We start from the raw sequence: 12057 nt of genomic DNA, 5'->3' as shown, positions 1-12057 counted from the left end.
GTTTATCTCTGTTGTCTGAGTTCCCCACCTATTAAATGGTGTAATAGTACTTCCTTTGTCTGTCTTGTCTGGTTAGATTAATAGAATTAGAGGGTGGAAGGGACTGCAAGGATCATCTAGTCTACCCCCCTGCCAAGATGCAAAATTTGTTGTGTCTAAACTAGAGGTCTTCAATGTGTGGGGTGCACCTAGAGTGACCAGACGTCCCAATTTTATCAGGACTGTCCCGATGTTTGTTTGTTTGTTTGTTCGTTTTGTTTGTCCCGCGTCCCGACCCATGTGCGTCCCGACCCATGTGCGGTCGGGACACTGAACAAACAAGCAATTTTGCCCTCCTGGAGGGACTCTCGCCCCCTCCACCCCGACTCCGCCCCCTCCTTCCCCTATTGGATCCCTCCCCAAATCCCCGCCCTGGCCCTGCCTCTTCCCCAAGCACATGGCATTTAATTTCCTCCTCCCTCCCAGGCTTGCAGCTGTAATGGTGGCACAAGCCTGGAGGGAAATGGGGGGGCTCCGGGGCTCTGGACCCTGGCAGTGGTGGGGGAGAGTGGCTCAGGGCCGCGTGAGTGGGCCAGGTAAAGTTTATTGGCTCGAGGGGGACCCCGGCCGGCTCCTCACCCCTGTATGGGGGTAGCGTCCCCGCCCTGCGCCAGCATGTCTCACCGGCCACCGCAGGCCAGGTAAGGAGCCGAGTTTCCCGTCTCCCCCCGGCTGAGCGGCATTCCTCCTCCCTCCCAGGCTTGCAGCTGTAATGGTAGCAGGTGCGGCTTCCAGTTCCTGGAGCTGGTGGTGAGTATGAGCTCCAGCACCAGGCAGGCAAAGGGGGCTGGCAAGGGGACTGCTCCCCCAGGAGGGAGACGGGGGGGGCTCAGCTGAGGAGCCAGGATGAGGGGGGAGAGCCGATAAAACTTTACATGGCCCACTCGTGCGGCTCCAAGCTGCTCTCCCCTGCTGCTGCTGGGGTCCGGAGCCCTGCGCCTCTCCCGCTTGGCTGCGCTCCAGGCGCGGCTCCTTCCCGGATGGGTGGTGGGAAGCCCCGCATGTGCCTGAGGCCGCGGGGAGGGCAGCGGCCGCGGTGTGGCCGGGGCCTGCTAATTTCCCCGGCCCCTGCGAAACGGCTTCCTCTCCCCCCGCCCCCCCTGCATCCCAATATTTCATTTCTATGATCTGGTCACCGTAGGTGCACCCCCTTCCCCTCCGGAGGAACATAGAGTAACATTTGAGAGGATGAGGTTGGGGCCCAGACCAGCCCACACAAGGGAAAGGAAGAGAGTGCTGCCCCGTGCCTGGGGACCCAGCCGCCGGCCCCATTACACCTGTCCACATCCCCCCTCCTGGAGCTGTGGCCTGGCTCCTTGTGGAGGTGGGGTATACAGGGATGGGGAAGTGGGGGCGCAAGGTAAACAGTTTGGGGACCACTAGTCTAATCCATCCAAGACAGATGGCTATCTAGCCTCCTTTTTGAAAACGTCCAGTGAAGGCGCTTCCACAATCTCCAGAAGCAATCTGTTCCATTGTCCTATTGTTCTTACAGTTAGAAAGAAAAAGTCTTCTGTTTCCAAAATTAAACAAATACAATGGATTAATGAAAAGAAACTCTAGTTTCACCACTTGCCTGCCCAGAGGCTGCCCAGTCAGAGAGCCAAGAAGCCTGGGCGGCTGGCCTCTGCTCCCAGCTGGGAGCGGGGAGCAGAGAGCCTGGGCGGGGCAGTTGGGCTCCCAACAGTAAGCCGTGCTCTCACTGCCACTATTCAGTTGGTGGAAGTGCTCCTGCTGAGGAAGCACACCACTGACAGCAGGAGGATAGTATGGACATCAGCCACTGCAATAATTATTGCGTATATATATATATATATTGTAATAATTATCTAATATAGGTCAACTTAGGGCTGTAGTGTAGACATTCCAAAACTCTGGATGTCCCTTCCAATATTTAAAACTTGCTATAATCTACAATAACACAGCTGCTTAAATTGATGGCAGTCTAGTCTACTTGCATTCCAAAACACAATTTCAAACTTACATTAATTCTTCTAACTTGTGGTAGCTTGTATAGTTATTGGATAAACTGATTTTAAATTGAACTATAATTTTATTCAGTTCTTTATACTGACATCCATATATTTTACACATTTATTTGCTGGTTTACATTCTAAACTTGGTATGTCTTATACTCGCTTATTCAACCGTGAACAAGTCCTACCTGTTTGTTGTTACAGTATATAAAGTAGTCTTGCAATTCTTTTTGCCTGGAACGAATTTTTTTTGTTTTGTGGAGTGGCTGGGAGGTTGAGTGAATAAATAAGAGTGTCTTTTTATTTTATTTTTTGTTTTTGTATATTTTTTTTCCTCCTCTCATCGTGGTAAAAGGTTGACATGTAGGGTTTGGAGGGGCGGGTTTTGAGCATATGCTGGTAAACTTGCATGACAGGCTTGCAAGGTTTATGACGTATATCTTGTCCATATGAATAAATATAGTATATAACTTGGTCTCCTGCTGAAGCCAAGAATATATATTCCCTCAATGCAAGGTTGACAAAAGTTTGCTCAAGGGCCACATCTAATTTTCATATACTGGAACAGAGATTCAGCCTGTGGAGACTACACACTCCAGGATGCAAAGCTTTATCATGAATCAAGTTGCCTAGCTAGATCACTTCAATGATCTGAGCTGCCGAGCACTTTCTTCTAAAAGATAAGGGGATAGCTATGGGCTCTGTTGTAGATGTCTGAGGTCCTCACATTTGCAACCACTGCCTCTTACTTTATGTAGCTGGTAAAAAATTTACCCCATTGCCCTCTTCATAGAGTCTGAGAGAGATTTTAAGAAGCTTATTTGTGAAATTAATTTTACTGCATGAGGCATTTAGTTAGGAAGGCATATTTAAGTGGGATGTCTGGGAAGCTTCCAGGTTGTGTGTTCTCACATCTGAAGTTCAAGAACCAAGAAGGCGGGCAGAGGTAAAAGACATAGAAATCAGAAAAGGGGGGGAAATATGGGCTAAGTGGAATGGGAGAAGTAGGCAGACTGTTAACTAATAACTGGTAAAAGCAAAAAGTCTAATTATATTTTACTTGTGTCTTATTTTTAAGAGATGAAATTGGGTTAATACCCTGTCCTGAAGCCAGGTATAACCGGAGCCCTATAGTCCTGATGGAAAACAAGCTTGGCGTGGAGAGTTGGTGTGTCAAGCTTCTTTTGCCATATGTCCACAACAAACTCCTCCTCTATAGACAAAGAAAGCAATGGCTGAACAAAGATGGTAAGTTACTTAATTGACTGAATTCCTGTATGTTTCCTAGTATGTAGCTTTTGATCATCTCTGATACAACACAGTCCACTTTAAATGTATACTTGGTAGTGTATTGGAATAACCTAGTGAAATGGGGAGGGGGAGATGAAATTGCAAATTGTTTCTACCTAGTTGAGATTCCAATTCATGTTTTGTCCCCAAGCTGTAAGTGGTGTAGAGAGAGAAACTATTCCTTTGCCTAATTCCGGAGAAATGTTACTGTGTTGGAGGGAATTTTATCTAACTCTCCTTGGTCAGAAGACTGGTGATATATAGCTCTTGGTGGAAGATGAGTGAGGGATTTTCAAGGCTTATAGGACCCAAGGGAGAAATCATTTATATAAACAAATCAATATTCTAGAGCTCCTGTTTGTTTGTTTTACTAACTCACTTTCGCAAGTTTCTAAAGATATTGCTTACTTTGTATAGTTTTAACATCCTTTTTAGGAAAAGGGCTGTGAAGTTCTGCTTCATTTGTGGGAGTGTCACAAGGTGGTCAGCATGATTTAGAGAGGAGGGATAGCTATGAAATTTGACAAATGACTTTTATGGATAAAGTCACACTGTTTTTCTGTAAAACAAAGTTGTGTTTGATGTAAGCTATGGATGAAGGGTAAGATCTGTCTAAGCAATGTGAAATTTCCCATTGTTATTCCATTGAAACATAGACTTGTCTCTCTGTGAAAAATTGAAATATCATATACCTCTTGTAAATGGACTGAAAACTCTGTTCAGTAGATTGGTACAGCAGCTTGGATGTTACCACCACAAATCTATTGCATTGTGAAGGGGAACCTCCTTTGAGTTACAGGATCATGATAATATACTTTAAAAATGTGAACAAGAAAGGAAAGAAGGACTGTGTTGAAAATGGTTTGCTACAGTGGCACGAGAATACTGCAACATCTTAAAGGTGTATCATCATCATATCACCTATGATATGATGATAGACTTATAAGATGCACCCTTTCTTGCCCCAAAGCCAGGGAAAATAGAAGTGTGTTGCAGCATACCCTCATGGCCAATGGATTTGAGCTGTTTCAAACCAAAGGGTACAATGAACTCCAAAGTCCGTGGCCTCTCACAGATTGTGCCTTGCTGGCAGCACCCTCTCAGTCCTGGTGGTTGTAGCTGTGACGATTACATGGGCACAAAGGTAGCGTTAGGTAGGTTCTGAGATATTTAGGACTTTTTTTGGTTAAAACCATTACCTTTAAATGACACTGGGAAACCAGTAGGCAGCTGATGCAAATCCTAGAATGCAATAGTGGTCTCCTAATGAGATATACCACTTACTAAGTGAGCTGCTGTACTCTGCACCAGTTTGAGTTTCCAGGTAGATTTTAGATGCATCTCCAAGTAGGGTTTGCCTAGATTAGGAAAAGAGATCTATATTAGCTAAACCCAATTTTTCACTAGTGTAGACACGTCTTGATTTAGGTGGTTGAAGTCCACCGTAAGAGCTCCATTATTTGTTTTACATGAGGTGTAGAACTGGTTGTCTTCAGCCTAATGTTGGCATGTTAGTCCCTTTTGAATTGCTAGCTCTCACAAGAGCTTCATATATACTCTGGATAATATGAAGGCAGATGATTGAGCTCTATGGGACTCTGCCTGTGAGCAGTCTAGAGGTGGAGGATGATGCCCATAATTAGGGCTCTGTGTTTGTCACAGAAGTCACGGATTCCATGACATCCTATGATCTCTATGGCTTCTGCAGTGGCCAGTGTGGCTGACCTGAAGACCACCCAAGCAGCTGACCCAGGAGCCAGCTGCTCAGGCAGCCTTGGGGACAGCCACACAGTTGCTGCTGGCGCGGCTCTGCAGCCAGCCGCACCAGCCTCTGCTGGAGTGACCCTGGCCCCGCTGCACCAGCCCCTGCTCTGGCAGCCCCAGGCAGCTGGCTCCAGGGACTGCCCTAGCAGCAGCCGATGCAGCTGGTCCTGGGGACCGCCTGAGCAGCAGTCCCAGGGGCAGCCGGAGCAGCTGCAGCTCCCGGCAACGGTCCTGGGGTGGTTGGAGGAGTAGCAGATGGAGCAGCTATTGTCCTCCCAAGGCTCCCTCCCCCTGCAGTGGCCAGAGTAGCCCCTGACCCCCTGTGCCTTCCTCCCAGCAGCAGGACCCCCAGGTCTTTCCCTGACAGTGTCCCCTTCTCCCCCCCCGCCCCCACCCGCTATGAGTCAATTGGGGTATTTATGGTATAAGTCATGAACAGGTGACAGGCTGTGAGTTTTGCTTTGTTTTTGTTTTGTTTGTTTCTTGCCCATAACCCATTCATGACTTTTACTGGAAAATACCCGTGATTAAATAGTAGCCTTACCCCTAATGACTTTTCAGGTTTATTTTTGTGGGGAGGGAACCTGACCTATTTCAGTTCACCCGTAGTCTCTGGCAGGTGGAACTGGAATATTTTGTGAACAGTGGCATTACGTGCCAAAAATTTATCTAGCAGAATGAGTATGCGTGTACTTTCCTTGTCTCTGGATGGGGGAAGTTATCTGTCAGAACAGCAGGTGCCATCTCTGTCAGGTTTCAGGCCAGGTTACTGTGCAGAGGAATCTGTGGTACCGGTAGCTAACAGTCTACTAGTGTCTGTAGTGCAGTCTTTGTGACATCTGCAGGGTGACAAGAGTCAAGGCATGTCCGTACTTGGAGTTGTCTTGCCACAACTTTCTATATACTCTATAATCAGAAATAGAAGATTTGATATTGTCCAAACAAAGTGATGGTTTCTTCATCAAAGGCCACATAACCTCCCAAAAAAAAAAAAAAAAAAAAAGGCTGGCAATATGCTATCTCTAAGAAAGACACTGACAGTTTCCACCAGTCATGGGCCACATTCTGTCCTGATGCACGATGAGTTCATTGCTGCTGGATAACCGCAGCCCCACTACTGATACCCAATTCAGTTGGCAGGTTATTGCCCAGAATGAACTCTCTTCCAAGCAACCAATAGCATTTAATACAGTTCTCATGATGTGCTGTTGGGATCAGGTAAAAGCATCTGTATTTGTTTCTGAAAAATGGGCTTTCACAAAGAAATATCTGCTTTTATTCCTGAGCTTGAGACTATCGTGGCTTTAGCTGATCAGAATTAGGGAGACTGGGATCCTTCCCCACTGGTGCAGTAGGCTAATCATGACAGGGATGCAAGGAGACACACAGACATGCAAACTTCAGCAAGCAGGCTGTTTTTTCCCAACCCAGAAATGGAGGTAACTGGGTTCAATGGAACTTTCCAAAGTTTGAAAGGAAAGATTAAGGTTTAGGTAAGGGAATATATGTGCATAGGGATTTTTGATCTGCATATTATTTACGTTTGGGTGAATGAATAATAAATGGTTTGTTTTGAAGAAGCTGTTTTGGGGTTATCGTAGTCAGCTTGCTGGTCACAGGTCCCCAGAGGAAAAGGGCTTACAGGTTCCAAACATGAAATCCCCAATGGTGTTAACCTGGTTAGGAAATGGGGCTGCCATCCAGAGATCCAGTCCCAGAGTGGTTGGACTGCAGGGTTCCTTCCTTCTGAGACGGTGCAGAAAGTCATTCAAAAGGGACTCTGAAAGATCTAAAATGTAGCTTGCCTTGTAACTGTGACATCAGTGTAATGCTGTTTGACAATAACAAGATCTGGATCATTTCCCTGGGTGCATTAGGATCCCATCTAGTTGCTACTGATGCATTCTGATCTGATAGAAACTGATGACCATATCTGATCTCAAGCTGAGAATTTGAGAACTCTTCTAAAACTCAGTAGAAAACCATTTATGTTTTTGTATTTAAAATTCTAAGTCTGACATGGTGTCAGAAACAAATGTGCATTTGAAGTGATAACTGACTTAGATGGACTAGTCAGAACATTGAGTTATCGTACACGCACCAGTGAAGTGTGTGTGTGTGGATTGTCTGGCAGGTCTTTAACATGCAGAATTTCCTGATTGGACCTAGATTGTTATAGAAAAGTCCTTCCCCAGAAAAGCCACAACATTCAGACAAAAGGCTTTCTACATCTGTAGTCCAAATTAAACATATAATGCAAAGCTTGTTTCATTTTTGGACATAAGCAAGAAGGCAACCATTGGTTCTTATTTAGCCTCCAGCTCCCTTCTAGCTAAGTTTGTCCTATTCTTATAGAATCAGGTGCTTTGTTGCAGTGAGGCTCATATCTGCAAACAATATTTGCTCATTCAGTTATTCTTGTTAGCAGTGTTTATGGCTGGAAGTTGAAGTCTTTTAATTCTGTCTCTGATAGAGCCTATCTGAAGTCCTTTCATCCCAAAATACAGACCATAAAACTGTCATCTTACAAATATTTCAGCAGTGTGAAATCCAGGTTTTTGTCTTTTTTTCCTCTTGAAGAGAGACTCCCTTCTCCATTGTTTTAACAGAAAGAAAACACAAAAAGTGCCTGGTGTGAGATGGTCTGCAAAATTTTTCAGGTTTCTCCAACTTTAAAGTGATTATCTGTATGTTCTCAAGACTCTGCTACATTAATGACCTGCTTTATATGCCAAACTGTGCTTTAAGTGTTGGATGACATGCTTTACCCTTAACTGAACATTGCCTTTGTCAAGACAGAGAAGTTAGGCAGAAATCATAAGCTGAAATGAGTGAGAGGATGAATGCTGAAGGACTCAATAATCCCATGATTGAGTTAGAGAAAGGAATTTGTTTTCATGTAGCTTGTTATACACAATCTTCCAAATGCAGACATTACTTGACTTAGAATCTAAACTGTGATATCTTCATATACTAAGGCCCCACTCGGCACTTCTTACTCAGGCAAAACTCCTTTTCACTTTTAATAGAACTTTGCATGGGAGGCAGTTCTCTTCTGGTTATAATGCCAAGTATAGATTTGGTGCTAAAGTCATTATTAGCCTCTTGGGTGGGAAAAAGTTTGACAATTGAAATTATATTCCAGTCTTTTCCAATGGGTATAATTGGAAGTCCCGTAAACTATCTTAAATACAGGAGTGAAAATAAATGGTTCTTGTTCAAATATCAACTCTTGCAAGTGGTAAATGATACGTAATGATAATTTGCTAGCAGGATCTCATAAGAAGCAAGTACATTGTAATGAGTTATTGATTATTTATTGAGACAATTGCTTAATCTACTGCTGGTCCTTGTTACATACTTGGATAGAGAGAAGGAAATTCAGAGGGTTTTTTGGAATCCAGAAAAATAGGACAGTGACTAAGCTACCTTGCCATAGTTTTAGTTTAGTAAGATTCTTTCTCCAACTTCTATGGAAAACTGAAGGTTTTGGTTTACTGCCAACTTGAAGAAATAAAGTGTGTAATAAACATACGATTTTTTTGGGGGGGGAGATCCCTCCCATAATGTTTTAGATTTATGCATGTATACTGAATATACTGTGTGTAGTGTCATCACAAATTGTTCCGCTGATTACTAGAGGTTATTGTAAATATCTTCAGTGTAAATGGTCTGTTACCACATACTGTTTAGCATTGTATACTTCACGGTCGTCTTTATTCCAACAAGGAATAAAAGGAGTGTCTCTGATATTTTTAATTACAATTGAGCGCATTAATATGTAGAGTGTGATTTCAAGATGGTGGTTTAGGCATTACAGGGCATCCAATAGTATGGTTCTGGTTGGGAACTGGTTACTGTTTTCATTGCAAATGCTTGTTGCTCAAAAGAAAGCAGAAGAATAGCTTAAGGTAACTATTCAGAGAACCGGATAGTAACAGTCTTGGTAACTGTGGCCCTGATTCTGCATGGACTTATGCATGTGTGTAGCCTCATGCACATGAGTACGTCCAGTTGGTTTCAAAGTTAAACACTTGTGTCTTTGCAAAATCAGAGCCCTAGTCTTAGTGTACCATAATTCTAAAAGTGTTGTAATCCTTTTTCACCGCTGAACAGATGTACCTTTTTGAAATTAAAATGTCATGTTTCTGTAGATTTGTGGTTTCATTTTTACAGTTGTGGGCTGAAAAGTATGCGTGTCATAATCTCTTATTTTCTGGTACAGCCAAATAAAAACCAAACGTACAGAATCTAGGGCCACATTCACTTCTTGCAGCTGAAGAGACTCTCCTGTCTGAAAGCAGCCCTGTGCAATAAGCAAGTATGCTGCTGCATTCTGCATAAACCTCACGCAGCAGCAAAGACCTGCTAAAAGTGAATTAAAAAGTAACCAAAACATCTGACCGTAAGGCATGTCTTGCTGTTGCAGTACTGTCACAGGATAAATAAAGGAGCAGCAGAAAACCACTCCTATTTTGTCCAATGGCTGACACATGGCTTTCCATGGAAATAATGGCAAAAAATGCCCCTAAAATTCATAAAGGGAACCATAGACTCAAAACCCTCACTTCTCAAAGAAAAAATTAGCTGCTATTTTTTTGCAAGTAATGGCTAAGATGACTCTAAGTGAAGGAAGTGTACTTTTTCTGTTTGTCCTCTTCATTCATTTGACAACACTTTTTGTATAGTTTCACTCTATTCCCTGTATAGTCAATTGGCTTGCCTTGTTTATGTGGGTTTTTCACATGGCATTAGGGGGTGAAATGTTTTTAACATAGTAAAATGTGATATTTTTTTATTTATTTTTATTTTTTTACAATCACAAAAAATGACAGAGGTACAGAAGCGTCATGTCTGAAACTACTCTACCTCTTTATTTATTATTCCATTTAAACTGAGTAGACTTCAAGTTGGTGGTGGTCCTGATCCTTGACATAATGAGGTGCACCAACCTGGAAATTTGTCTGATGCATGATTGTAATTCTTAATAGGATTAATTAACATGAGTTTGGCAAGTGCAGTCACATCAAATATAAACAAAGTTTGTTTTTTAAACTATTTTTAATGTCCGATTTAGCTTTGCTAAAATTTTGTTTAGAACAGTTGACCCATTGTATAGTGAGGCTACGTAATAATTACACACAAAAACAAAATTGCAACCTTAGCAGTGATTTTTAAAGTCAAGCACTCAAAAGCTAGGAAAAAGCCAGAATTAAGGTTGTTTGTGCATCCTAGTACCAGTATCCTGGCCCAGCCAATCCTACTTTTCCCCCTTGAGGCTTGTGAAGTCCCAATCTCTCCACTCACTTTCCAGTTTTCCTCCCTGTCCCCACACCCAAACATAGTTTCCTTGACCAGTCAGCCCTAGTCTCCCTCCAGCTCCTCATGCAGTCTGTGCTTTTCCCCCCCACTGGCTCCCAGTCATTCCCCTCCTGGCTTCCGAGCCAGTTTCTCTCTCCTCCTCCTTACCAGACTCCTTGTCTTAAACTAGTCCTTTCCCTTCCCTTGGTCTGTTTTTTGTCCCACATGCATTTGAAGCCAACCGGGGGTCACTGAGAGCACAGGAGAGACATGCTCTCGGTTCCTGTGCCTGGCCCCACCTCATCCAACCCCAATTACCAAGCAAGTTCAAATTGCAGGTTTTTTTCAGAGGCTTATAATGTGGCCAAATTTGGGTGGATTTTCATAAGGACAGGAAAAAGGCACATTCCTGACGCAAAGTGCACTCCTTTCCAAATTTCAAATCTCTGCTCCGAAGTACAGGGGCACTAGAGTATTCCTTTTTTTTTTTTTTTTTTTTTTTTTAAATATTGGCAAAATATATTTTTTTCTTAGCCTTGTTCTCAGAAACAGCTGAACCATTCTGGGTGAAATTTTCCAAAAACTTTCAGCCTGAGACAGTTATCCAGCATGGAAAATTCAGCCCAAATGGTTAAAGTTTGGCCAAGTTACAAGCAGCTGAAAACAGGGTCTTATAATGGGTATGTCAAACAACCTTAATTATAGGCACTGCTGTCTGCCCCACCTACAATATTACTTAAAGAATGGGTGAAGGGGGGAAAACACACCATACCACGGATGAGTCACGTTGCAGGAATTGGTAATACCTTAGGTTAAACATTTATTTATTAATGTACAAAATAAGATCCTCTTTCTTGTCTTGAGAGGAAAGGAGGTTGCAATTTATAATACTTGAACATTCAAGAGATTTTTCTGTTTTAATAATCACAGATTGGAGAAGCCATCAGAGGAATTATTTGAAAATCCCAACTGCCCAAGTGGGGGAGTTATGCTGGTTCACGCTTAGCAGTGATGTATGTCCATCTCTGTATTTTCTTCCTTACAAGAAATGACCGTTTTGTCATCTAGTAGGTTGCTTAGATGAATCTTGCATTTGTGGTGAATTTACTTTAGAAGAGTCATCGCCTCTATTATCTTGATCTATTTTGAAAGAGGATAAGGCTGACATGTTTGTATAACGTGATTTTTAAGTAATGGTGGTGTACTCAGAGCTTTTGAGTTTTTGCCTTTTATCATGTCTGGAACTATAAATAAATAGTATTTTTAAAAATTCCAAATATTTTAAATATTCCATTCTCTTATAATTGCTTCTCATTTTTGAGATGCTATTATGAAAAAGGTGTGTCTGAAGCAGACACAACTTACTGTGCACCCTGAATTGGTTTTGTTGCGTCTCTTGATGCTTGTGGTGATCTAGTAATGGATAAAACCAGCAGGGCTTTTGCTAAGCCTCGTTGGTCAAGTTTTGGGTTAGCAAAACCATAAGGCCTGTAACCAGCAAAGTACTTAATCACACGTTTAACTTTAAGCACGTGTAATCCCATGTACTTTAATAGGACTATTCACATGCTTAAAATTAAGCATGTGCTTAAGTACTTTGCTGGATCAGGGCCTACGTGAGCTGGTTTCAAGTCCCAATTTGCCCAAACCACTAAAATCCAGATACAGGGCTCTGGCTCATCTCTAA

The 12057-nt window shown here is 42.8% G+C and overlaps 1 protein-coding gene across 3 annotated transcripts in view; it reads left to right on the top strand.

The window, feature by feature from the left end:
* PTAR1 (protein prenyltransferase alpha subunit repeat containing 1) overlaps positions 1 to 12057 on the top strand; it is a 54939-nt gene that overhangs the window by 4215 nt on the left and 38667 nt on the right. For all 3 annotated transcript variants that reach the window (XM_039545871.1, XM_039545870.1, XM_039545872.1), the window contains exon 2: positions 3094 to 3263. In XM_039545871.1, the coding sequence (XP_039401805.1) occupies positions 3155 to 3263 (109 nt within the window). In that variant the 5' untranslated portion in view covers positions 3094 to 3154. The remainder of the gene's footprint in view (positions 1 to 3093; positions 3264 to 12057) is intronic.

The sequence above is a fragment of the Mauremys reevesii genome, linkage group 6, assembly GCF_016161935.1.
Source record: "Mauremys reevesii isolate NIE-2019 linkage group 6, ASM1616193v1, whole genome shotgun sequence".
NCBI classification, from domain to species: Eukaryota; Metazoa; Chordata; order Testudines; family Geoemydidae; genus Mauremys; species Mauremys reevesii.
Note: the sequence above shows the minus strand (reverse complement) of the source record. Positions and strands in the feature narration are given on the sequence as shown.